The sequence below is a fragment of the Vicia villosa genome, linkage group LG6 (genome assembly GCF_029867415.1).
Source record: "Vicia villosa cultivar HV-30 ecotype Madison, WI linkage group LG6, Vvil1.0, whole genome shotgun sequence".
Lineage (NCBI taxonomy): Eukaryota > Viridiplantae > Streptophyta > Magnoliopsida > Fabales > Fabaceae > Vicia > Vicia villosa.
In genome coordinates this window covers 129,135,513-129,160,090 of record NC_081185.1, presented here as the reverse complement: position 1 = coordinate 129,160,090, position 24,578 = coordinate 129,135,513, and the positions used below count along the sequence as shown (strand labels likewise).

The window sequence follows — 24,578 nt, the reverse complement described above, 5'->3', positions numbered from 1 at the left end:
TCCCATAAACTTAACAACAACAAAACATAAACCATAGGATTATAAGTTCCAGCAAATAAGATATAGGATGCATAAAATAAAAAAGTTGATGAAGTCTTCAAGCATTTGGTTCAATCTTCACTTTTTTGGGTGGTTTGGTTCCTGAATATTGTGTAAGCCCTAAAATCTGACAATCCGATTCTTCAACATCAACAGAATGAGAAACACTCTTTGAAGGGGTATTGGCCAAACTCTTGTCAGGATCATTTTCTCCAAATGCAGATAAGGACTCCTTCAAATGTAGTAAACAGATTTAGTAAATACGGAATAAAATACATGTTTTGCATGAGAACATTGCAAATTAACAAATAACATACCATGGAAGTATCAACATGATCAGCAACAGCATTTTGCATGGGAGGAAGACTATGAGCCTGTGTTATACAATAGGATATTATTAATACAGTTGGATTCCAATTAATTTAAGATATTCAATCGGATTACTATAAACTGAAAAACCTCATCAGCAATATAATCCTTTTCAATTTGACTGACAAATTCTTCATCATAAGACAGCTTCCAAACAGATGCTTGCCCAAAGGTTGGTTGTACTTTAGCTCTCAAAGCCATTTTCTTTTCCAATAACATGTCAAGCTCGTCAGGATAAACCATGGGATCATCTTCACCATTCTAAAGTTGAAAAAGTATGTTAGAAACCATATATTATTCTATTATACAAAGAAACTAAATTATTAACATACCTCTAACATTGATTTATGCATGCTATCAGCAGACTGTCCTATAATCTGCTCACAGTCGGCATCCCAAAATACAAATCGGAACTTTGATTCACCGTCATAAACATATATATCAACTTTGTACCTATTACATAAATACATATAATAAAATTGAGTGATCTTAGACAAAAAGGGTTAAAATGTCATAAATAGAAAATATTATAACAAACAACCTTGGTATGAGTTTGTGAACATTTTCGCCACAGATACACTTGTATGGATTGTTCAAATCAGTAGCCTTCACAGAGCACTTTGTGCAACCATAGTAAAACCAACCATGCTTGGATACATAAAATTTCGTGGTAGTTCCAACAGTCACACATAACATGTCCTAAAAATAAAAATAAAAACATTACAAATACATATAGATAATTGGTAATAACTTGAATAGACATTTACGAATTTCTGAGTTATACTTGTTTGATTTTGCAGAATTGACTCAAAGGAATGCACTTTGCTTTATGAACAAATTTTTCAAGTGTTGTAAACTGAGATCCACCAGACCAAAGAGACATAGATTTGGCAGATTGCGAAGGCTTTTGGGATTGCTCATTTGCAGGCAACCTGGGATATTATAATAAATCCATGTTATAAATTGGAATCAACATACAAAACTAATTGAATTGAAATACTGCCCAATGTTAATACTTTGACAAAAACTCAGAAATCTCTGGGATGTCTTTGTTGATTAGCAGCTTAGAACCACTCCATGCATTGGATACTGATTGAAGGAAAAAAAAGTTTACAACATTGTTGAAAAAATGTGATAAGGGAAACAACAGAAAAAAAAAAAACAAACCCTGGGAATCCTTGATCATTGCATGGGTTAGTATGATGACAATAGCACCCGTGTTATTTGGGTCATTATAATAATCCAAAAACTTAGAACCATAGCTCTCCCATAATGTGCAGTTAATAATGTCACCACTGAGATGTTAAACCAAAAATTCAGTTAAGAAAATTTTACATTGAATCATAATTATCGATAACTAAATACTGAAAGAGGATTAAGGGGAAAAAATATACCTCAAATCTTTCAGACTGAGGGCCACAAATGTCTTCTTCCATGGAGTGTTTGATTGCATATTGTTTATCTCATGTACAACACCTATAATATCTGCAAAAGAGATCAAATATAAAAAATGTTATAAGTAAATGGATCCTTATAAGAAATAAAGCGTGCTTAATGCTTTTTTCTACCTTCAAGTCTGTTAAGATGACATTTGCCTGCATTAATTTCGGAAAACTCTTTGAAATAATACTTCAGAGGAGGAATATTTTGGACATCCATTTGTTTCATGGTCGTACCACCAAGGAACACAAATTTTTTCGAATGGTCACACAGCTTCCACTGAAAATCGTTATCAAATACAGTACCGTTGTTGATTATGCAAGTCATATTCTCTTGAATTCTTGATTTCCACTTATCTGTATGATCAGCCCGAATCAAAACTTGAATTCGATCACCCTAACAACAAATGTAAAACATGGTTAATCCCTGAAAAATATTGCTAATAATGAAAAAATGAAAGATTAAAGCAAAATTAAATATTTATACCGCAGCATCCATGATAACCATCTCCAGATGTTCAGCACCCTTACTGTTAACAACGCTCCATAGATCAATAATTCGAACAGCCAATCTCCATGTTTCCTTCTTGTCGCTGATGTCTTTTATGCAGTCAAATTTTCAACTCATATTCTGCATAAATCGAAAAATAGAAAGGTTAAAACAAAAGTCGTTTAGAAAAACAACTAACAGTGTGACATGGAGGATGTATCGCAGAATCTACGTGAAAAAGATAAACCTAATATTGATGGGCGGAAATAGAAGAGGAAGATAAGCCAAATGTAGGGTTTGGAGCTTGAAATCAAAAGCCATAATATATATAGAATGATGATAGAAATTTGAAGTTTTCTTGAGCAACCAAAGAGAAAAAGTGTGCAAAGGGTTTTGCTGTATTCCATGCAGATTTGCACAACTATCTACAAAAGCATCACGTTAATATAATTATGGAGAAGAAATTGGACAATTGAAAAGTTATGCAATGATTAAGGAATATATATTTTTAATTAAATTATTAAAGCAGATGCAATTACCGTTGTGTCCCCGATTATCACCCTCAAATTGGTGATTAGAGGGTTAATGATAGGATTTCATATGTATTCTACTTTATTATATTAAAAGTAGATTCTCTTTTTTGATTCATTGAATAATTAATGTATTTGGTCTATATACAGACCAGATATATTAATTATTCAATGAATCTAAAAAGTGAATTTCTCTTATAATTTGGGACGGAGGGAGTATCTTATAACTACAAGTTAATGAATTTAAAATTAATTTTTTTAATACTATTTTAATTTTTTAAATTGAATTTACGTTAAGGACGCGAGTTAATATTTATTATTAACAAATTTTTAAAAATAAGTTTTTTGGTGAAAACTTGAAAAAAGAGTATCAATCACTCAAAATCTCATTTTAAATCATGTGATAAGAATTTATGTGTTGAGTTAGTCCATGCAATGAGTTTTTTTTTTTTTTTGACGGTAACAAATTCAACTGCTTTCATTAATCAAATGGAAAGTAATACAAGGAGGAACTACATCAAACAAACAGCGTCGAGACCAAGAATTAGCCGCCTTGGCTAAAGTATGGGCAACCATATTCGCTTGACGCTTTATGAACTTAAATGGTTTATATTAATAAAGGTAGAATTGATCTCTTTAAATTAATCAATTCTAATGTCAAATACAATTTTTTTCAAAAAAATGTTTACTATAAAAATTTAATGAAAAATTCTTCAAACCACTATTAAATGTGAAGTATGGAGATGGAATTATTTTGATTAGATATGTGTTTGCTTTGTTCGAGACAGGATAATGTATATTGTAATAGTCATGCTAATGAGTATTTTAATAACAATTCTAAAGGATTTTTAAAAAAGTTAACTATTTCAGTTTTTAATACATTAAATATAAAAAATTATTAATATTTACACTATTAAACAATACTTTATGGCACACTCATGAGTTATGTTTTCTGACATGAGTTGCCCAAAATGTTAGAAGTTCAAATTTTGCAAAACCGTATTCACATTGTTGTATATTGTTCAACAGATCAGCTGGATAACAAAATTATAAAAAACCAAATTGGAAATTGGAAACAAAAGATTCTAGTACATTTCACCTTATAAGTTTATTTTTTGTAGTGAGTATAATTAAAGTGCAACAGCTAATATATGATCCAACATTCACATCTTTCTTTTTCAATATTTGTCGACATCAGTTTGTTCTTTTAAAATTTCATTTTTGGGGATCATCAAAAGATGAAAAATGTCTTCCTCCATGCGTGTGATAATAATGTGAGTGAAACTTTTTCCTACATACATATCAGAAAAAGATAATGATAATATTTCTTTAATATAAAGTATTGGTTTATAATGATGTTTAATAAAACATTGAGCGTGTACACGTATGCAAGGGGAAGAAAATGTGTTGCTAGATTCTTTAGAAACCGTGCAATTAAATTTGTTATGATGTTGTCTTCGTTGATTCCACCAAGGCTTTGTTCATGTTGGGCTGTATGCCAATGCATCATTTGATTTTGAGACAAAAAAAGATAAAGTAAAAACACTTAAACATGGTTTTTCACCCACACACTTTACCCCTTTTATAAATAATTAAAGGGTCTCACTAAGATATGCAATACTTGTTAAATATACTCCTTCTCCCTCTTATCCTATTTGTTCTTTTTAAAATTTAAAATATTTTGAAGAGTTAGAATGTTTTTTGGGCTCGCTAAAATAGTCATATTGTTGGTCATTTTGTTTGAGAATATGAGGTTAAGAATAATATAATGTAATTTATATACAACACTTATACATCTCAACCAAACGAAATACTCGTCAATCAAACAAATCACATTTTTAAAAGACTTAATCAAGGATCGATATTTCATACTGTGCATGTAAATTGAATATCTACCAAAGTCTTTTCATGATTGACTATGTTAGCACTTTGGAGTGCATGTTTCAATTCTCTTTTGGACCAAACAACTTATTCTATGCACATATTTATATATTAGGAACACTTTTATCCACCACCACTGATACTACCTCCGTCTCATAATAAGTGTCTCATTTACATTTTTTCTATGTCTCAAAATAAATGTCTCTTTAGAATATCAATGCAAAATTTATTATTTTTTTCCACTACTATACCCCTATATATTAACTTTCACGTTTTTCAACTACTCCTCTACCTGTAATAAATAAGAGTACTTTAGTAAATGATACTAATTTTTTTATTAAAACCAACACATCTAATCATTTTCTTAAGAACCGTGCAAAGCTCAAATAAGACACTTATTATGAGACGGGGGGAGTACCATTTAATTTTAGGATTATGCTAACCAGTACCTTTTGGACACTCTTCAAGGATACTATATAAAGAAAATATTCTTTATAAAAACCAACATTTCAATTTCTAATGTATTTTCAATACATTGAATATACGCATTTTTAAAAATACTTACCACTTTAATCACTTAAAAAGTAACCTTTGAAGCACTAGTTAGCATTTCCCTTAATTTTAATTTATTTAATTACTTATTAAATAGTATAAATGTTTGTTATTTTTAAAATATTTTATTTTGAGGGTAACTTTACCCAACTTATTTCTTAAATTGGATAGATAAAAATTCACATTATATAGTCTTTTTAAGTTGGATCGATAAAAATTTACTTTATATATTTTACAACTCAGTCCTTCCCTGCAAAATCAGTTGTGTTCGAAACAATCCTTTTCTATGATGCTAGTTGCTATTGTTCTATATCCTTAGAATTTATTTGAAGCATTTATGAAATGATTCGGAATTGTAGCCTCATTAACTGCATTTGGTGTTACATTAGGTTTGTCGAAATCACATCGAACCATCGTAATTTTGCAAAAATGCATGTTTGGATTGGCGGTTTGATTATCAAAATCATTGCGAACCACACCATGACTTTGATAAAAACTACACTACATGCATGGTTGGATAAACAGTGGGTATAACAAAATCACGGAGCCTTCTTGTTCATGAAATCATGAAATTAGAGTATCTAAAATGTTCATTTCCCTTCAGAAAATAAAGTCATCTCAATCTCTTTTTTATAAAATAAAAACTGAAGTCATAGAAAAGAAGGGAAGAAAAAAAAAAGATATCAGGCCCGACATAGCCCAGATCAGCAAGAAACAAAGGAATCAAAAGGGAAAGATTTTCTCCTATCCGCACCCCCTCAGGATTAAGCAACACACATCAAGCAAGAGAATGGGAAAGACAATTACCTCACTCTTAATGTGAGCAAGAGAAAGAGAACTAAATCTAGTTTCTAAATTCCAGCGCTCGAGTCTACATGCAAGTTTATAAAACACCTAGTTTTCATGTTCACCTAAATTAGCATAACAATACAGCTCCTGCAACTACTCCCAAGTTCCTAGCCTGAAAAATTATGAAGAATGGTAAGGGACATAAATCTCAATATTTCGGTGATGAGAATTATTATGTAAGCTATAAAACGGAAAGATTATTAAAAATACGCCGAAGGTACATTGTAACCCTGCTCTAAGGTCCCACACCGAATCCACACCAGTCACCAGGGGCTGCTGCCTACCGTCGGATGTCATCGGATGGCCTCTTGCATTCCACGCCAAAATGGCAGGGAACGTCTATAACCCTCACTCATATATAAGACATCCCACGTGAGACTTGAGGTATTCTTTTCTCTAACCCTTAATTCATTCACTCCTCATTCTCTTCCCGATTTGAGTGTTGGAATGCTAACCTTGCAAGTCCATCCTTGCATCATCATGCCAGAGATTCATTCCACCGCATCAGAACTCTACTTCATCATTTCACCAAGCATTTCGAGTTCCTTAGTGGAACAGCATATGTAACACAACCATGTGTGGAGGTGCTCTTAGGAAATGGTTGATGGTGTCTTACAGGTATTCGAGCGGATTAGGATCACATGGCCAACAAAAGTCTCAATGTTGTTTGCATTCCTAGGGCTCGGACACGAGCCCAAGGCCATTGATTAGCAGTGCCGAACCCGTTTTGCTATCAGAAAGAATTAGTTTTTCTTTTTTGCTAACAGAGGTAATAGAGCTAGATAAGGAACATAAATATACCTATTTTGGAAGCACTTCTTTGTGTGCTTTAAATGAGAGAATAACATTCCACGCCAAAGCAACAACATTAGCAGCAAGGACCTGAAATTATTTACATGCCTTTTAAATTAGCCAATAATATTAAGAAAATGGAGAGGACAAATCATCGAACGCATTAAGGCAAACCATAGATAATAAGGTCAACGAATACAAATATACAAAACATGCAAGTTAGAACCAATCATAACCATAGATGCCTCCATTTCAGGCATTTGAGAACTTCTAAGTGAATTTTTCAAGATCGTGAACAGTTATCTAAGTCCAGCTGAAGTATAAATGCAAGCGCATGTTTGGTTTGAGTTATAAAAAAAACAACGATCTGAGAACTGTTGTGATGCCCCATTCCGCATTGGAAATGACAATTAGTCATCTTAACTCCGTATGCAGGGTAAATGTATGTAATCAATATAGAAAACATGCAAAGTAAAAAGGAAAAACATCCTTATAAATGAATGTCCTTGTTCAGTTTGAATAAAAAAATGACAGTGTGAACTTAGAACCTTCGTGAGAATGCCCCGTCACAGCATCACCCACATAGAAAATGACAAACGGACACTCAATTTCATGTTCGAATATTTGAAAAACAAACAGTTGCATCCAAAGATCCAAGTATGATACAAGTCGTATGATGCAAGAGGCAAATCAACAGAACAGGCATTCTTAATTTCAGAGTGTTATTGGACCAACGATAACAGGAGTTGTGTGTTTTTGTGTCTATTTAGTATTGACACATAAATAGAATATTCCTCTTTTTAAAATTAATCATATTCCATTAGAAGCAATTGACTATGTAATTGAGAGATCCAATATGTTCAAATGAATTTAAAGGACGAAAACTAGCTATTATCTGCTATATTAAAAGTTAAAACCCCTAACAGGTTTCAGAGTTATGAACCGATTATGCATATGGTCAACTAAAATTTCCAATTTTTCATATACAGTCCTGTCTGTCAGTCTAACCTGAAATTGCTGCGGAACAAATCTAAAGTTGAGAAATTGAAAAGGTATCCATAATTGCCAGTTTGCTATAACAGCAGAAAACCACTCCTACAAAATGAAATTTTGGGATGAGTAAGTTCTACTAAACGTGACGGCAACGAAATACCATTATGATTATAACATTTTACAAGCAGATACAACTCAAATAAAGCTATTAACACTACCTGTTTAAGCTTGGGTACAGCTTGTGATGGTCTTCCCTCTAGCGTCACCAATGTAGCTAAGAAAACTCCGATGAACATGGGAGAAAATAAGAACTGCAATCAAATTTCATCACTACAAAATTAGAATATCAAACAAGCACCCAAGTAATGATCGACATAAAGAGACAATAATTCACCTGATCAAGTACAAGCCGCAAAAGTGCACCTGATGTTCCAGGAAGTGTAACCAATTTACTCAGATACAAGTACCTACAAATTCAAATATAATGTCAAGAAAGGCAACAGATTGACAATTGCTCGTCTTCATCAATAGGCTATAACTTTTTACAAAACTGCACTTATAGGTTTCTAATAATATAGTTCGGGAGAAGAAATAGAATGAGAACTTGCAAATTGCAATGTTATTGCAACAAAAGAATAGCACGGGGATTATAACTTATAGCATATCTGCACTTATTATTATAAACAATGGTATTTCTTTATACTATTTAAAATTTTTATCACAAATCAATAGACTCTAAGCACAACTAACTTTCAAAAATGCCGACGCAGATTCTAGGATATTACCAGAAATGCAGTGTTGGACCAACTAACACGATACCGAGTAGCGTAAAGAGGAATGTCCTCTTCCAGTCCGGTGTCTCTACTTTATCTATCACAAGCTGCGGAAAGTAAAAATAGTAAACTTAAAAACTTCATACACAAAAATAGCAGGCAAACGGGCAACAAGTTGCGCCGCTATGATGTGTCAAGGTTGATGGCAAGATCAAAGAGGATTGATCTAACTATCACTAAGCCAAAACATTCGACAAAAAAAAGTGAAAGAGAAGAAGGCAGAAAACAATTGTAATACCTGGCAAATCAAATCTCCAATTAGTGTCAAAATTGCAGATGTTAAAGCCTTAACAGGAACAGGATACTTTGCGAGAAGAGCCAAGTACCTGTAGTAAAGCCATGTTCATTAATCATTACAACTACTGGCCCTAATCCTAAATTAACAATGTGTTGAATTTAACTGTTTATGATATTCTATGATGAATTTATTTACCAATGTAGTTAAACTATGAGTATTATACAAGTTGTATGAATTAAGCTAAAGAGCATATTCAAAAAAGTTAAGGATATGATAAACTATTTTACCATGACAAGAATGACCGATTCCCCCCTTCGTCTTCGGATTCATTGCCACCAGAATTCCAGCCTCCAGAGCCGCCATTACCGGAAGCTCCACCAGTTCCGCCGGAACCATCGTTGGAGAGGGCGGAGAGGCGAGGATGACGGAGGCGCAAGTGAGAGAAGAGAGGTGGAGAGCGGTAAGAGAGTGGTTGAAATTGAAGGGGAGTGGGTTGAGGGAAAACGGATACGGAGGGGAGTGACAGAAAGGGGGTGCGGGTTAGTGCACAACATGCACCGGACATCATTTTTGGTTTCTGAGGGTTTTACGATGTGTTTTTTTTTTTTTTTAACTTGAGGAAGGGGTTTATGTACTTGTCATTTTAATTTGTGACATCCTTAAAAAAATTATATTGTTCTAAAAAAAATAGTTAAAATTAAATCTTAACTAGTTATAGGTTGAGATGGAAGATAATAAACTGATAGTGTAAAATAAATATCATTTATTTTGAATTCATCATTTAATTATATCATATAATTAATTCAAAAGTAAGGGTATGATTTGATAAAATATATGATGGTGATTGATTGACGATATAAAATTAATTATTTTAAAATTTGTGTATTTTTTAAATATATTTTCATTAAAATTGTAGAAATATTTTGTTGTGTATCGTTCATGTGTTATATTCATTCAAAATATAAGATAGAGATAACACGTTACATTTTCTTTGTGAAGTACCTCTGTACTACTTAACTATAATATTTCTTAAATTTCATAGCATTCCATTTATGAGGCATTGGTTCTCCGTTCATTTTTCTGTGTCAGAGTTGATCAAGTGCGATTCTTACTAGTTGATAGCTAACTTGTCATCTGTGACATTTTTCCCCTGCATGGCGCGTCTCGATACGAGGTTGCCCGACTCGAACTCTGGGGATCTCACTCGCCTATTATATTTAGTTGTTGTTACTTGCTTTACGATCGTGCTCAGCAAGGCAACGATGTTCCTTTTTTCTTCTAGCATGTATACTTCTTCTATAATTGCTTTAGAATCACCCTCTTTGATCGGAGGGTGAGTCGTCCTCTAACTTAATTCTTTAACTTCGATGGGAATGACGACTTTTATTCCATGCGACAATCAAAAAGGGGTTTCTCCTTTGGTCAAATATGGCGTTGTTCTGTAGGCCTAGAAAACGTGTGGGAGTTCATCCGCCTAATTTCCTTTGGTCGCGGTCAACCTCTGTTTCAACCTTCTGAGAATTACCTTATTGGCAGCTTCAGCTTGTCCATTGGTTTGAGGGTGTTCCACCAACTTGAAGTGTTGTTTAACCTTTAGCTCTTCCAACAGATCTCTAAATTTTCAATCAGTAAAATGTGTGTTATTATCAATTACAATGGCATGGGGAATTCCGTACAATGCCATGGTATTCCCTTTGAAAAATTTGAGATATTCGTCGATGTTTGATAACGCCTCTATTTCTATCCATTTAGTGAAGTAATCTATTTCCACAATCGGGAACTTGAGTTGCCCCAAAGCTTGAGGGAATGGTCCTAGGGTCGGCCTCTCGTTAGCAAACGCGTCTATTTTTGCAGTTGACGAGGGAGATTAAGTCAGATCGAACTAATCTTCCCCAACGGTGTCGATAGGGAGTATCAGGATGCAGTTTGGTGCGAGAATTTTTGGTATTGCCTGCATTAGATGCAATCGTCGGAGAAATGAAGATCTGGAATGGAAAGATTCAGTGGTGAGATTTAATAGGAATCAATTTCTGATTCCCACACAGGGTCATTCAGAATCAGATGATGATTGGAGAATCTAACCGCAACAGTTTTTGCGAGAAACTCTAATCCCGATATCACATGCATAGCTAACCCACGGTGAAAAATCAAAATTGTCCCTAGAGTTCATAAATGCATCTCCGGACGCACCAATTCTTCATTATACTTGATTTTAGTTCGAAGATGCATGTCCAAAATTATATTTGATATGCTTCGGAGATGTATATCCGAAAATAACTCTGATAATTCAAATGAAAAACAAAAAACATAGACAATATACTAATCTCTACAAATCATAACAATTTGATATTAAATTAAAACACTCAATATTACATAGATAATTGATAATTGGAAATTTAACATTACATATCGTTATAAATGGGTAGTTCAGGACGTTGCAACATGTTGATAATATCTTCGATGGATTTTGCAACCTCACACCCACTTCAATCGGACTCTTTGTTCAATAACAACGAAAAATACTCACATGACTTCTAAATCTACATCTATCTTCAGTTCGAAGTTGGTGAACTACATATTCCCTTCGTTGTCGAACGAGAGTAAACGATACTCGAGCTCGACAAAATACCCACTCACGCTTGGGCTTCAATGAACCCAAAGCGTGGACGATGCAGGAATCACAACAAATGATCTAGGATATGTTTTTATACCATCCCAACTTGTAAAAGGAATCTACTAAAGAAGAAGAACTTAACAGAGGATTAACAGCCAAACTACAAGATTCTTGTTCAGATATAGAGGATGAAGAAGATGGCAGCTGCTCCACTATAAATTCTACCCAAACTTTCAAAATCGATCTCATGGGAGGACTCGTCAGAATTCACATGTGATTTTGAAGAGCCGAGTATGCCTTGACCATCACTAGATAAAAAACTTGATCTCTCAACTTCCTGCCACATTTGTGTCTTGTGATCGGTTGATCTAGACCTTTTACTGCCAGATTAAGTTCTGAATGATCTCAGGTAGCGGGAAGGTTCTTATTCCTTTTCTTTGTACTGTGGTTATCAAAAATTTCAAGTGGGTGATGAACATAAGAAACAGTCTGGTTTCTGTTATTTCTTCCATCCCAAACCTTAGTTCCAGGGGAATTGAGACCTGTAACATTACTAGTTTCATCATCTTCAGAAGTATATGAAGTATTGCTCTCTGATTCACTCAGTATGCATATTAATGTGGTTGTGCTCGTCATCTTTATACGCGGTAACTGAAGAGCGAGTTGAGCCATTTTTGTCTGTATGAAAGGATGCATTTAGTGAATTGACTGCTGTATCCAGAAGAGAATAAAGCAGTATGCAATTTGTTTTCTGCAGCCAACACAATTTTTAGTTCTGTATCTCGACTTTCAATTGTTAATGAACCTGTTTGTTGTTTTTCAATCTTGGAGATAGCAGCACGATACAGCTCCAAATGAGTGCTAATGTGATTAACAAGATCCCTTCGCAAAAAATCAATCAGATTTATATTTCGCATGCGTCCCGAAATTTCACCAAGTACACAGTTGCACCAACTCCTCGGGAGCCTCTTTGTCCAGTGTTAAGCTAGAGTACCAAAGATCTGTTATCCATTCTTAAACCAGATGTCTAGTGAAGTTATCAATTGCATCCTCAACAACAGGAGAATTCACTTTTGCTTGCCACTCAAATTTTGCAACTGCTTTAGGATTTTCGGTAGGCTTCTTTGAAGACTGAATACTGGCGGAGCTTGCTTTATTGTTGTACGCTGCAGCTTTTCTCTTCATTTCATGGTTATCATTGTATTATACATGTCAGTCATATCTAGATTCAATGCAAAATTGAACTATATGTTAGACTTAAAATTCAGTGATACATTTTTGTTTAAGTAAATATTTATCAAATGATTTAAAATATCAATGATCTTTCCCGTGCGGATGCACGGGTTATTAACTAGTGTTTGATCAAAGAAACACAAAACTGAAACACCTTTACTTTTAATAAATATGAAGGATCAACTGCCATAAGGGGATTGAGTTGGGTCTGAAGATTGTGAGATTCCATTTCTGATTTTTGCTAAAGACAGAGCAACCAACCACAAGTTCAAATAAAATAGAACCACAGACACAGTACATTCTCACATGAAACAGAAGGCATAACGACACTAAAGTCTGTGAGTTTATACTCAATTGATTGAGGCCAAAAATATTTACCTCTTTAAAATCAAATGATATTTGGATGCTCAAGGATCTGTGATTCATAATCTCCCTTTGCGCGAGCTCGTCAATCTATAAAACAACATAGATTTAGCACAATCCAAAGTTCATATAATCAAGACAACATAAAAGATAGAAGTGTAAAGAAAATGTGGAGTTGATGCTAATAATTATTCAAGCACAAAGTAAAGACTAACACATAATATGTGGCCTATTTGATAACCAGTGTCACATATATCCTACCAATGGCTTATTTTGGATTAATTTTCCACACTCTCCATGATTCCAGATTCTTACACCAATTAAGCTCCATTAAAAACAATACAATAACATACATAATGCATGATCCCAACATAGTGAATGATAATGCAGTTCTAATAATGCATGTTAGGCATAAAACAGTCCACTCAAAATTGCAAAACAAGGTGACATGTTAATCCATGATAAGAAAGACAAAATAAGCAAGTAACAGAGGTATTACCTGCGAAAGACAAATTGGCAGCAGCAATCACTTGATTTCTTCCTCAACGGCTTTGTACTATTTGGGAGAGACATTGAAAAATGATAAACAAAGAGGAGAGATGATGCGCGAAGAATATTGGGAAGAAATGGGGAGTGATTTGGGATAAACAAAGAGCGAGGCAACCAAAATCGTAGAAGGAATCGTCGTGCGGAGTGGGCTTAGTTCTTGAGTTAGGAGTCTCCTTGCGGTCTACAGCGCAATTGGAATTTTGTGATTTGGGAGCAGACAACAACCAGATAATAAAAGGATTATGAAATGAAAGATAGGCAAATATCCAGCCGGGAATTGTGCACAGACCTACACCGGTTTCGATCGAGAAAAAGATTGTTGTTTTCTAAAATATTGATCTGATTTTGTCATATGAAAGTGATTATGTAGTGAAAACATCAAAGTATTATCTGATCACTAATATAGAAATCTAGCAAAGGTGAATTTTCCTTCTATCAAAAAGAATATTATGACCAACTAACCATACTACAGGTAAGAAGAAGAATAATTACATACAGAATTGGAAGACCCAATTATGCAAACAAAGCAAAGAGGAACACTTTTGCTGAAAGTTAAGAGCAAAACACTACTTAGCAAACTCTCCAGATTTGTAGTTTCTGCTACCGTCACAATATCACGAGGATCAATTCTTCTCGCAACCCTCCAAGAATTGAATCGCCCAATCTCCTTCTCTTTTACCTCCATCTACTTTACAAACGACAGTATTGCTCTCTTCTTTAAATTCATCAGAAGCTAATAACTGTTTGGTTTTCCTGCGTCCTAATAACACAAGCTCCAACATATTCCTACGAGTTTCATACACCGGATTAGGCTCAACCAACCTTCCTTTCTCATAAGCCTCCCTAAGAAAAACCGTTTGAGCATTTCCTTTTGTCGATATGTAAAATATCCCCGGATGCCTAAGCAGTACCTCGCGCATATTAACTTCGATAGCAAAATCCCTTCGAAAATGAGCCAACTGATCAACCTCAACCATTTTCTCCACAGTCAGACTCAACAGCTCATGAAGAACAGCAACCGCCCTCTTCTCATAGCGTTGCGCTCCGCCGCATTTTACATCTTTCCTCTCATAAGGCTTCGTATAAGAAAGCCTTTGCCAAGTCTTCAACTTTTCCCTAAACCCTCTTTCAATCTTAAACCCAGTTGGGAAATTCATAGGAAAAGCAAACTTGGTCTCAAATTCACTCAACCATTTCTCTCTATACTCTCTCTCCCTCCATTCCTCAACACAAGCCATTCCCAATTCATCATCCCAACCAACCAATTCCACAATCTCCAAATCAACCAACCTAAACTCATCACAATACTTCCCAAGAATGGAGTCTCTAAAATCACAAGGAAGACCCAATTCTCTTCTCATCAACCTCAAAGCATGCACATGAAGAGTACCATTCAACGACATCATAAGCAACTTCTTCAACCTCATCACAGTCTCAAGCTCGCACCTTTTCGCAACAACCTCTTCCAGCAATATCAACTCCTTCATCTTCCTCGTGATCCTACAACACATGTTCCTCCTAAAAGGGTGGAGAAAGAGGTCAAAAACATGAGGGTATTTTTGAAGAAAGGAAGTGACAGTGACATTGAGTCCGAGGATGTTTCTCCAACGGGACATGAGCTGAAGCGAAACGAAAGAACCGCGTTTTCGATTTGACATGAGGGTGTGGATTTTGAGGACAACGTTGAGTTTTTTGAAATGGGTTGTTAGTTTGTCGAAGTGTGGGTCTCTTACTCGGTCCTCTAAACGAGTTTGCGCTGAAATAACGGGTTTTTTCCATCGTTTTTGGTTGAAGAGGAAAAAGGGTGAGAATGGAGTTGTTGTTGATTGGAAGATTCTGTATCTGAAGGTTGATAGTGGATTCATTTCATTGTTGAGTCCGAGGACATGAAGGTGGCGGTGCACGGCGACTAATGAAGCGCCGGCGGTGGTGTTGGGAGGGTTTTATTATATTATTTTTATTTTTAGGGTTAAATATATAAATTCCCTCTAATCTTAGCGAGTTTCCATTTAGCCCCCTATAAAAAAATAATTTTTTAATCACCCCTTAACTTATGTAGATTCTCTCATTGTTGCCCCCTTAGTTGAATTTGCACGCGTGGCATTTTGATTAAATTGATATGTTATTAAATATCCAGCATGGCATAATTAGGGTTATTTCTTCCCCAATTCGTCCAGATTTCCCCAATCTCGTTTCCTTCTTCGTTTTCTTCTTCAACCTCCAACTTCTTCAATGATGTGGGTGTCCAAGTCAGTTGATAATCCCGGAAGAAAATTCTGGAAATGCAAGAACATGATGGTTAGTTGATTTTCGAATAATTTGTTTATGTTTTATGTGTTATATGTGCTAATGGATGATACAATTGAGATGCATGATGGGTGTGGTATGTTCTTGTGGGATGATTTGATTGAAGGAAAAGACCCTAATTCGTCCAGATACTTGTAGTGTGATGGAGAGAAGAAATACTTTAGAGAATTAGCTAATGAGATTGTGGACGAGATGGAATGCAGAGCTGGAATGCACGAGAAAATGGAAAAACAGAAGAGAAAGATTGCAAATGAAAGGAGGAAAAATTTCTGGTTGATGGTTATAATTGGCTTGTCTTGGATTATGTTTTCAGCTTTAATTAAGTTAGTGTAGGTAGAGAGTTAGTTTATCATATGTAATTCAAATGTTATATCCAATTGCTTATAGTGTGATGCAATTCTAGTGGTGTTGTTAATTTATGTTCTTTGAATATTGTAATGGCTTTCAATATGGAAATATGGTTGTTATCAGTTAAGTTTTGTTATTTGATTTACAATTACAAGGACATATGGAGCTTATAATAGTTAAATGAAGATAACAAGCACACTATGGTGCATAACATTCTGATACATTAATAAAGTCGGTACATTAAAGTTACAACAAAATAAGCACACTATGGTGCATAACATTCAGATACATTCAAATGCAGATACATAACATTCATTACAAAAGAAGCACACTATGGTGCATAAGAAGCAGATACATAACATTCATTTAATCTCTCATCTTCCTTGTCTTCCATGTCTTCATGTTCCTAGTTGAAACTCCAAGTTTTGAGTCCTTGGGTAAAACTTTTTCTTTAATTTATGGCAGCACTATTGGTTGGTCTTCTGAACCTTGCCCTGTGATGGGTTTTTTGAACCAAAACAGTTTGATCCTCTCACTTTGCCTCATTTTGATAAGTGGTTTGGTTGGCTTTTTGTTGCCTCTTTGTCCTTTATGTGAATCAACCACACAAGACCCATTTTGACTAACTGCAGTTGGGATAGTTTCAGCATCATTTCTAGCACCTTTGTCATCACCAGTTTCTTGATCATTTTCAGTTGCAGTACCAATATCATATTGGAAACTAGTAGCACCAATATCAGTTTCAGTTCCAAGTTTAGTTGCAGCATTCAGGTCAGTTTGTGCATCACCATTACGAATTTTTGTTGCAGCATTCATGTCAGTTGGGGTAGCAGTTTCTCCGGCATTAACATCTTCTTGATTTTGGCCACTGATCGGAAAAATAGCAAGTGTACTATTTTTCCTCTGTAGTAATAATAGGGAAATTCCCCGAATGTCGATCTCAATGACTGCACGTTAATATCGAGTTTCAATAGTGGTTCAATTAAACAAAAACTATATTTGGAGTTTTGTTTGCAAATTGTGACTAAAAATAATTAAAATAAGCAGAAAAGAAAATTGGCTTTTTGACAAATATGAGTATTATGCTAGGATAAAGTGTGTGACTATTTCTATAATAACCTTGGATTTAGATTTCCTCAACAAGTTCATACTATTCAATTACCAGCCCTTTAGGATATTTTTCCCCTAATTCCTTAGCGGGAAAACCTTTGAACATTCAACCTAAATCCTAATTCCTTAGAGATTTATTATGAAATCAAGCAATTTTTTTATCAAGAGTTAACCGATAACTATAGGGTATCCCTAGTCCTAGGTGATATCTACTATAGTCTAATCGTACAAAAACCTTAACAACCGATGTCCAGCTGGTTGTTAACCGTAAATCAATCTTGTTGGTCCGACAAAGAAAGCATAAGAACCTTGCACAATTAAATTAAATAAGAAAACAAATCTATTGATGAACTCAGGAATTCAAAATCATTACATAATCAAATCAGGGACACCCCCTAGCATTAGGGTTTAGTTACTCATACTGTTCAAAGAAAACAAAATATAAAATAGAGACATTACAAGAATTGAGATGAAAGTTGATCTTCAATCGCTTCCGTTCATGAAAACCTTCTTCTCTCTCAAACCCTTGTTTTCTCCAATCTTCAATCGTGTCTTCTCCTGTCCAAAAAGTCCTCTAATTCATCTTCACAACTCTCCTAAATAGTGCAGACTCACTTAGGTTGGTTGGAAGTACCCAAAACGCCACCATAGCTTAACCCATGGAAAAAATATGAAAAAATCATAAAATCAGCGTCACATGCTGACACGGGCCGTGTCAGACAACACGGGCACCCGTGTCAGACTTCTGTCATCTTAAAACTTGATTTTTTTCTCCCAGGCCTCCTGACACGGGTGCCCGTGTCAGGTAACATGGCCCGTGTAACAACCTGATTTTATTAGATATTTTATTTATTAGCTTATTTGTGTGTTTTATTAATTATTTGTTTATTTAATTATTATGTGGTATTACTAATTAATTGAAATATCTAATTATATGCATATTTGTGTTTTATGATATAATTAGGATATTAGTAGTATACCATGTACTGGGCCTAATTAACAATTGGATGGATGGGTAATAACATAACTAAGCCCATTAAGAGAAAGATAGTAAGAAGAGGAAAACTAGGGTTTTAGAGATAACACAATTTGGGGGAAAGGAAGAGAAAGAAGAGAATAGAGGAGAAATAACATAGAAGAGAAGAAGAAGGAAATTGTAGATTTCTTGAAGAGGGTGGATTTAAGAATTAGAGGTAAGGGTTTGAATACAAGTTCTTATAGACTATATGATTGGGTAACGTGTGTTGTTGTGATTATCTTTTCATCTTTGCAATTTCATGGAAACATAGAAAAGTTAGGGTTTATGAACAAATGCATGAATTTATGATTTGAAATGTGTTTTAATTGATGTTTGATGATGTTATGATGTTAGAAGATCCATAAATGTGTGCTATAATTGTAGTTATAACATGTATGTTATTGTTGTTGGTGAGGGTTGATGTTTTCAGCTTGATTTGGTTGAGTTTAGGGGATTTGGGATGAAATTCGCATGCTGTTTTAAGATTTGGGATTTTCTGAAATCGCCAGTTCGCGCCGCGAACTGCTTGGCAGAAACTTAGGGATTATTTGATTCACTCAGTTCGCGCTGCAAACTTTGTTCGAGCCGCGAACCCTGTTTTACATAACTTTTTCCAAACTTTGAAAGGCCATAACTTTTGATCCGTAACTCCGTTTTATGCGCCGTTCGAAGCGTTGGGAAGCTAATGAGATTGTCTATATGATAGGATAGAATGGATTGACACTTGTTTTATAAATTATGATGATAACTGAGAATAACATTCACCTATATGTGTATGTTATGGATGAGTTGTGCATGATCAATGTTCATGGATGTATTATGTGATATGATAACCGCGATTTATGTGATTGAATTCTAAATGCTAGTTGATGTGGAATAGTTTAAATTGGATGTTAATATATGAATAACATGTGATTACTTATGTGTGTATTATGAAATAAAACTTGTGGTTAATATTCATATATGTGTTAAGTGATGTGATATCCATGATATGTTATAATGAATATAAATATACATTTATATGTACTATTTGAATGTGTCTTGTTGATAATGATCATTTAAAGGTGTATGTATTGAGATGTGGATTGTATACTTGTAAATTCTTTTATGTGCGTTACGTTTTGGTATGTAATGAATAACAACTATTGGTAAGATGTGTGGTAATATATGCATGATGATTGTGATTGGATATATGATGGTTGTTATGCCTTGTTGTAATTGTTAATTGTGTTGTGAATGTTGTGTATAATTGGCGGATAATTCATAGAGTTGGATTATTGTGGTATGCGGTAGGTTAATATTGATGATATAATCTTAATCGCATAAATTGTTGGTAATTGTACATACATTCATAGCATGGTCGGCTTTATGGTGGAAGCGGTGAAACTTGGGTTATCATGGTAAGAGACGTTGATCCTTGAATGGAAACAGGCGTAGCAGACGTGATCCTTAATTGGAAATAGGCGTGTTGGCTTTGATCTTGTCCGGATCGGGAGTGTGGCTTGGATTCTAAACATTGAATCGGAAAGCGGTGAAACATTGGATTCACATTGGGTACCACATGCATAGAGTCACATGTCTTGCATTGAGTCACATTGGTGTTATGTGATGTTTGAATGTATGCAATTATGTGATTGTTATGTGTGTATAAGATGTGATAAGTGAATTTGGTGACTCATTTTATATGAATTGTTGTTGTGTTATGAATGTGATATATGTGATTTGGAGCACATGTGATACATATGTGAACTTATATGTATTAATGATATATGTGTATATATATATATATGTGTGAATATGTGAATCATGTTTGATCACTTAGAATTGAATGAGCTATGTTGTATGACATGAACATGTGAATCTTGATTAATTGCATATGATGCATGTTTATGGGGAGAGTGATGAATTCTTGAAATGTATTCTTATTGTATCTTACATTTCCCATTATTATGTTTTCTATAAGAAGTTGAATTCTCACCCTTCTGTTTGAATGTTATCCTTTGTTGGTAACGTGCAGGTTTCATGGATAGTGATGCTTCGAAGGAGGATTAGCGTCGAGATTTAGATCTCTAGTAGGGTGTCGTGACTAAGTAGTCACTTGTGCTCTGGTCATATGTAACACATGGGAGTTGGGTTTTATGTTTTTATGACTCGATGTTATGACATATTTGTTTACTCATATTGTATTCGTATTTGAATATGTTATTCTGGTTAATGTGTGGCCTTGAGCCAAGATGTTGAGACATGGTGGATGATGTATGGGAATCATCCTATTTTGCCATTTATTTGATGAGATGATTATTCCGCTATGGTTTGCATGTTGTTTTAAATTCCCGTGTTGTTTGGAAATGACCATTGCATGTTTAAAGATAAAATATTTGTTCTATTTTGCAATATGTGTAACGCCCTCGTGAGATGCATGCTTTCTTTACTCTAATTTACGCAAATATATGCCTTATTTGTTTAGTATAGAATTGGGGGTGTTACATAGTGGTATCAGAGCACGGTCGGTCAGTTGGCCAGGTCATTTATGTTTTCCTATCCTTTTGTATTGGATTTGTGTATCTGACACAATCGATACTGTTTGTTTGTTGGTCGTTGGATGTCTTAGGATAATGGCTACAGGAAGGAATGTTAGCATTAATGTTGAGGCGGTGATGAGGTGGACTGGTGCGATTGGACAAGTGCCGCAAGAGAATTCCGGTTATGGAGGGAAGGATGAGTTCTGTGCTTTTGGAGACTTCCTAAGGTGCAATCCGCCGACTTTTGAAGGAAAGTATGGACCGGACAAAGCACGTGCATGGATGAGAGAAATGGAAAAGATTTTTCAAATCATGATTTGTACGGATGTACAGAAGGTGCAGTTGGGTACTCACATGCTGACGAAAGGAGCTGACGATTGGTGGAGTAATACTGTGCAGAGATTTGAAAGAGAAGGTATTGAAGTCACTTGGGCTCTTTTTTCGTGATGCATTTTTGGAAAAATATTTTCCAGAAGATGTGTGTGGGACGAAAGAAGTGGAGTTTCTAAAGTTGAAACGAGGAGGAGGACAATCCAGTGGGAGACCTTATGATGTCAAGAGGGAACAAGCTGGTTTTGGCAAGAAGCTAAGTGGGGGAGGGACTCCTACTCCACTTAAGTGTTTCAGATATGGTGTTGAAGGTCATCGTGGTGCTGAGTGTAAGAAAGAGGTTGCTACTTGTTTCAAGTGTGGCAGGCCAAGCCACATAGCTGCTAATTGTGGAGAGCAAGGTCACATTAGTACCAAGTGTGACAAACCGAAGAAGGAACAAGTGAGTGGGAGAGTACTTGCGTTGTCTGGTGCTAAGACCACTACTAAGGATAAGCTAATCTGAGGTACGTGCTTTATTACTGATAGTGGTGCAACGTATTCATTTATTTCTTTGGATTGTGCTAAGAGGTTGAATCTTGTGTTATCTGATATGCGTGGAATTATGGTTATTGATACGCTTGCTATGAGTTTTGTTTCAACTTCTTATGTGTGTTTGAATTGTTTGTTGAGTATCTTTGGTAGAGATTTTGGGAATTGATTTTATTTAGTTCATTTTGTTAGAGCAAGTTGATGAGAATTTTGGTATAAATTGTTTGGAGTTGAAGAAAGTAATTGTAATCTTAAGAGGATTTTGGATCTTGGTGTGTTAAGTAATTTCGAGTGTGAGTTCTGAAGGAACACTATTATGGTTTAGTAACGATGGTTTATGTTTCATTATGATTTTCGATTGTCTATTGACAAATTGAGGACTTGATCACCCTTAATCTATTGTTGATAGAAAACGAGATCGTATTGGACGAGATAAACTTCTCTTGCTAATTTGGTATTTTGTAAAGTGACTAAGGAGAGGTTGAAGAGTCGAATTGAGGATTTGTTGAGAAGAGGTTCATTTGTCTAAGTGTATGGTTATAGATTTGCACTTATTTTATCAAGTAAGAAGAAGGAATGTCCTAATGAGGTAATGTTTTAAGGATGTTTTGATCCTAAGAGTGAAGATGATCATGCTGAGCATTTGAGAATTGTGTTGTCGGTGTTGAAAGAGAAGAGGTTGTTTGCTAAGCTTTCGAAGTGTGAATTTTGGTTAAAGGAAGTGAGTTTTCTTGGCCATGTGATCTCTAGTGGAGGTATTTCTGTTGACCCGTCGAAGACTGAAGCTATATCTCAATGGGAAGCTCCTAAGTCTGTTTCTGAGATTAGAAGTTTTCTTGGTTTGGCTGGTTATTATAGGAAGTTCATTGAGGGATTTTCTAAGTTATCTTTGCCGTTGACGTTGTTGACTAGGAAAGGACAAGCTTTTATGTGGACTTCGCAATGTGAATCGAATTTTCAAGAGCTTAAGAGAAGGTTGACTTCTGCTCCTATTTTGATTTTGAAGGATCCGTTGGAACCGTTTGTGGTGTATTATGATGCTTCATTGTTGGGTTTGGGAGGCGTTTTGATGCAAAAAGGGCAAGTGGTAGCTTATGTTTCAAGGCAACTTAAAGTTCATGAGAGGAATTATCCGACACATGATTTAGAGTTGGCCGCCGTTGTGTTTGTTTTGAAACTTTGGAGGCATTATTTGTTTGATCAAAGAGAGTTGAATATGAGGCAAACGAAAATGGTTGGAATTCTTGAGAGATTATGATTCTAGTTTGAACTACCATCATGGAAAAGTGAATATTGTAGCCGATGCATTGAATAGGAAATCATTACATATTTCTATGTGGAGGATCCAAGAGTTGAAAATCATTGGAACAATCTAGAGAGTTGAGTTTGGTTGTGAAGCGACGTCTTCTTGCGTTAAGCTTAGTATGTTGAAGCCTGCTTCTGGTGTTCTTAACGAGATTAGAGAGAGTCAGAAATTGGATTGCAATTGGTTAACGAGATGACATTGATTAATCAAGGTAAAGGTAATCACTTTCGGATTGACGAGATTAGAGTCATGAAAGGTCGTGATCGAGTTTGCATTTCTGATACTTCGAAGTTGGATAAGAGAATTTTGAAATGAAGGACATCGTAATGGTTTGAGCATACATCATAATGCTACTAAAATGTAACAAGATTTGAGGAAACTGTTTAGTGGTAAAGTATGAAGAAAGATATAGCGGAATTTGTTTATTCATGTTTGACTTGTCAAAAGTCAAAGATTGAGCATCAAAAACTGTTTAGTTGGTACAACAGCTATCTATTCCCGAGTGGAAGTGGGATCATATTTCTACGGATTTTATTTTGAGTTTGCCGAGAACGTCGAGTAACTGTGAAGAGATTTGGATTATTATGGGTAGACGGACAAATGTGTTCATTTTATTCCGATAAGGATGGGTTATTTGATGGAAAGACTTGCTAAGTTGTACATCGAGAGGATTGTGTGTTTGCATGGTATTCCGTCAGGTATTGTTTGGATAAAACTCCGAGGTTTTTTCTTTTGGATTTTTAAGAGGTTTGCGGAGTGATTTGAGATTAGAAGAGAAGATACTTGAAGGTTGAATGAAGGATTTGTACTTGGGGCTAGTTGCTTGAAGAGGATTTTCGAGGACGAAAATATTTTAAGTGGGGGAGAGTTGTAACAACCCGATTTTATTAGATATTTTATTTATTAGCTTATTTGTGTGTTTTATTAATTATTTATTTATTTAATTATTATGTGGTATTACTAATTAATTGAAATATCTAATTATATGCATATTGGTGTTTTATGATATAATTAGGATATTAGTAGTATACCATGTACTGGGCATAATTAATAATTGGATGGATGGGTAATAACATAACTAAGCCCATTAAGAGAAAGATAGTAAGAAGAGGAAAACTAGGGTTTTAGAGATAACACAATTTGGGGGAAAGGAAGAGAAAGAAGAGAATAGAGGAGAAAGAACATAGAAGAGAAGAAGAAGGAAATTGTAGATTTCTTGAAGAGGGTGGATTTAAGAGTTAGAGGTAAGGGTTTGAATACAAGTTCTTATAGACTATATGATTGGGTAATGTGTGTTGTTGTGTGATTATCTCTTCATCTTTGCAATTTCATGGAAACATAG

The 24,578-nt window shown here is 35.0% G+C and overlaps 3 protein-coding genes across 5 annotated transcripts; all 3 read right to left on the bottom strand.

Moving 5' to 3' along the window:
* Window positions 1-97: 97 nt before the first annotated feature.
* LOC131614649 (uncharacterized) lies at window positions 98-1,861 on the bottom strand. Its single transcript, XM_058886209.1, has 9 exons — window positions 1,803-1,861; window positions 1,576-1,703; window positions 1,425-1,497; window positions 1,193-1,340; window positions 950-1,107; window positions 741-861; window positions 499-669; window positions 357-413; window positions 98-271 (listed from the first exon to the last, which is right to left on the bottom strand). The coding sequence occupies exons 1-9, from the start codon at window positions 1,859-1,861 to the stop codon at window positions 98-100; spliced, it is 1,089 nt and encodes a 362-aa protein (XP_058742192.1).
* Window positions 1,862-5,824: 3,963 nt separating this feature from the next.
* LOC131612361 (protein sym-1-like) lies at window positions 5,825-9,619 on the bottom strand. The gene is made up of 8 exons (XM_058884157.1): window positions 9,293-9,619; window positions 9,006-9,093; window positions 8,720-8,814; window positions 8,329-8,401; window positions 8,153-8,245; window positions 7,950-8,036; window positions 6,951-7,031; window positions 5,825-6,261 (listed from the first exon to the last, which is right to left on the bottom strand). Exons 1-7 carry the CDS (start codon window positions 9,571-9,573, stop codon window positions 6,951-6,953), a joined length of 798 nt encoding a protein of 265 aa, XP_058740140.1. The 5' UTR covers window positions 9,574-9,619; the 3' UTR covers window positions 5,825-6,261.
* A 1,457-nt stretch (window positions 9,620-11,076) lies between these two features.
* LOC131609981 (protein ROOT PRIMORDIUM DEFECTIVE 1-like) lies at window positions 11,077-15,720 on the bottom strand. 3 transcript variants are annotated; one of them, XM_058881828.1, is made up of 4 exons: window positions 14,261-15,720; window positions 13,715-13,945; window positions 13,231-13,305; window positions 11,082-12,841 (listed from the first exon to the last, which is right to left on the bottom strand). In XM_058881828.1, the coding sequence occupies exon 1, from the start codon at window positions 15,627-15,629 to the stop codon at window positions 14,388-14,390; it is 1,242 nt and encodes a 413-aa protein (XP_058737811.1). In that variant the 5' UTR covers window positions 15,630-15,720; the 3' UTR covers window positions 11,082-12,841; window positions 13,231-13,305; window positions 13,715-13,945; window positions 14,261-14,387. The 3 variants fall into 3 exon arrangements, with proteins under 3 accessions (XP_058737812.1, XP_058737810.1, XP_058737811.1); XM_058881829.1 differs by having other exon boundaries at window positions 11,077-12,798; window positions 13,715-15,720; XM_058881827.1 differs by having other exon boundaries at window positions 11,079-12,841; window positions 13,715-15,720.
* Window positions 15,721-24,578: the final 8,858 nt, after the last annotated feature.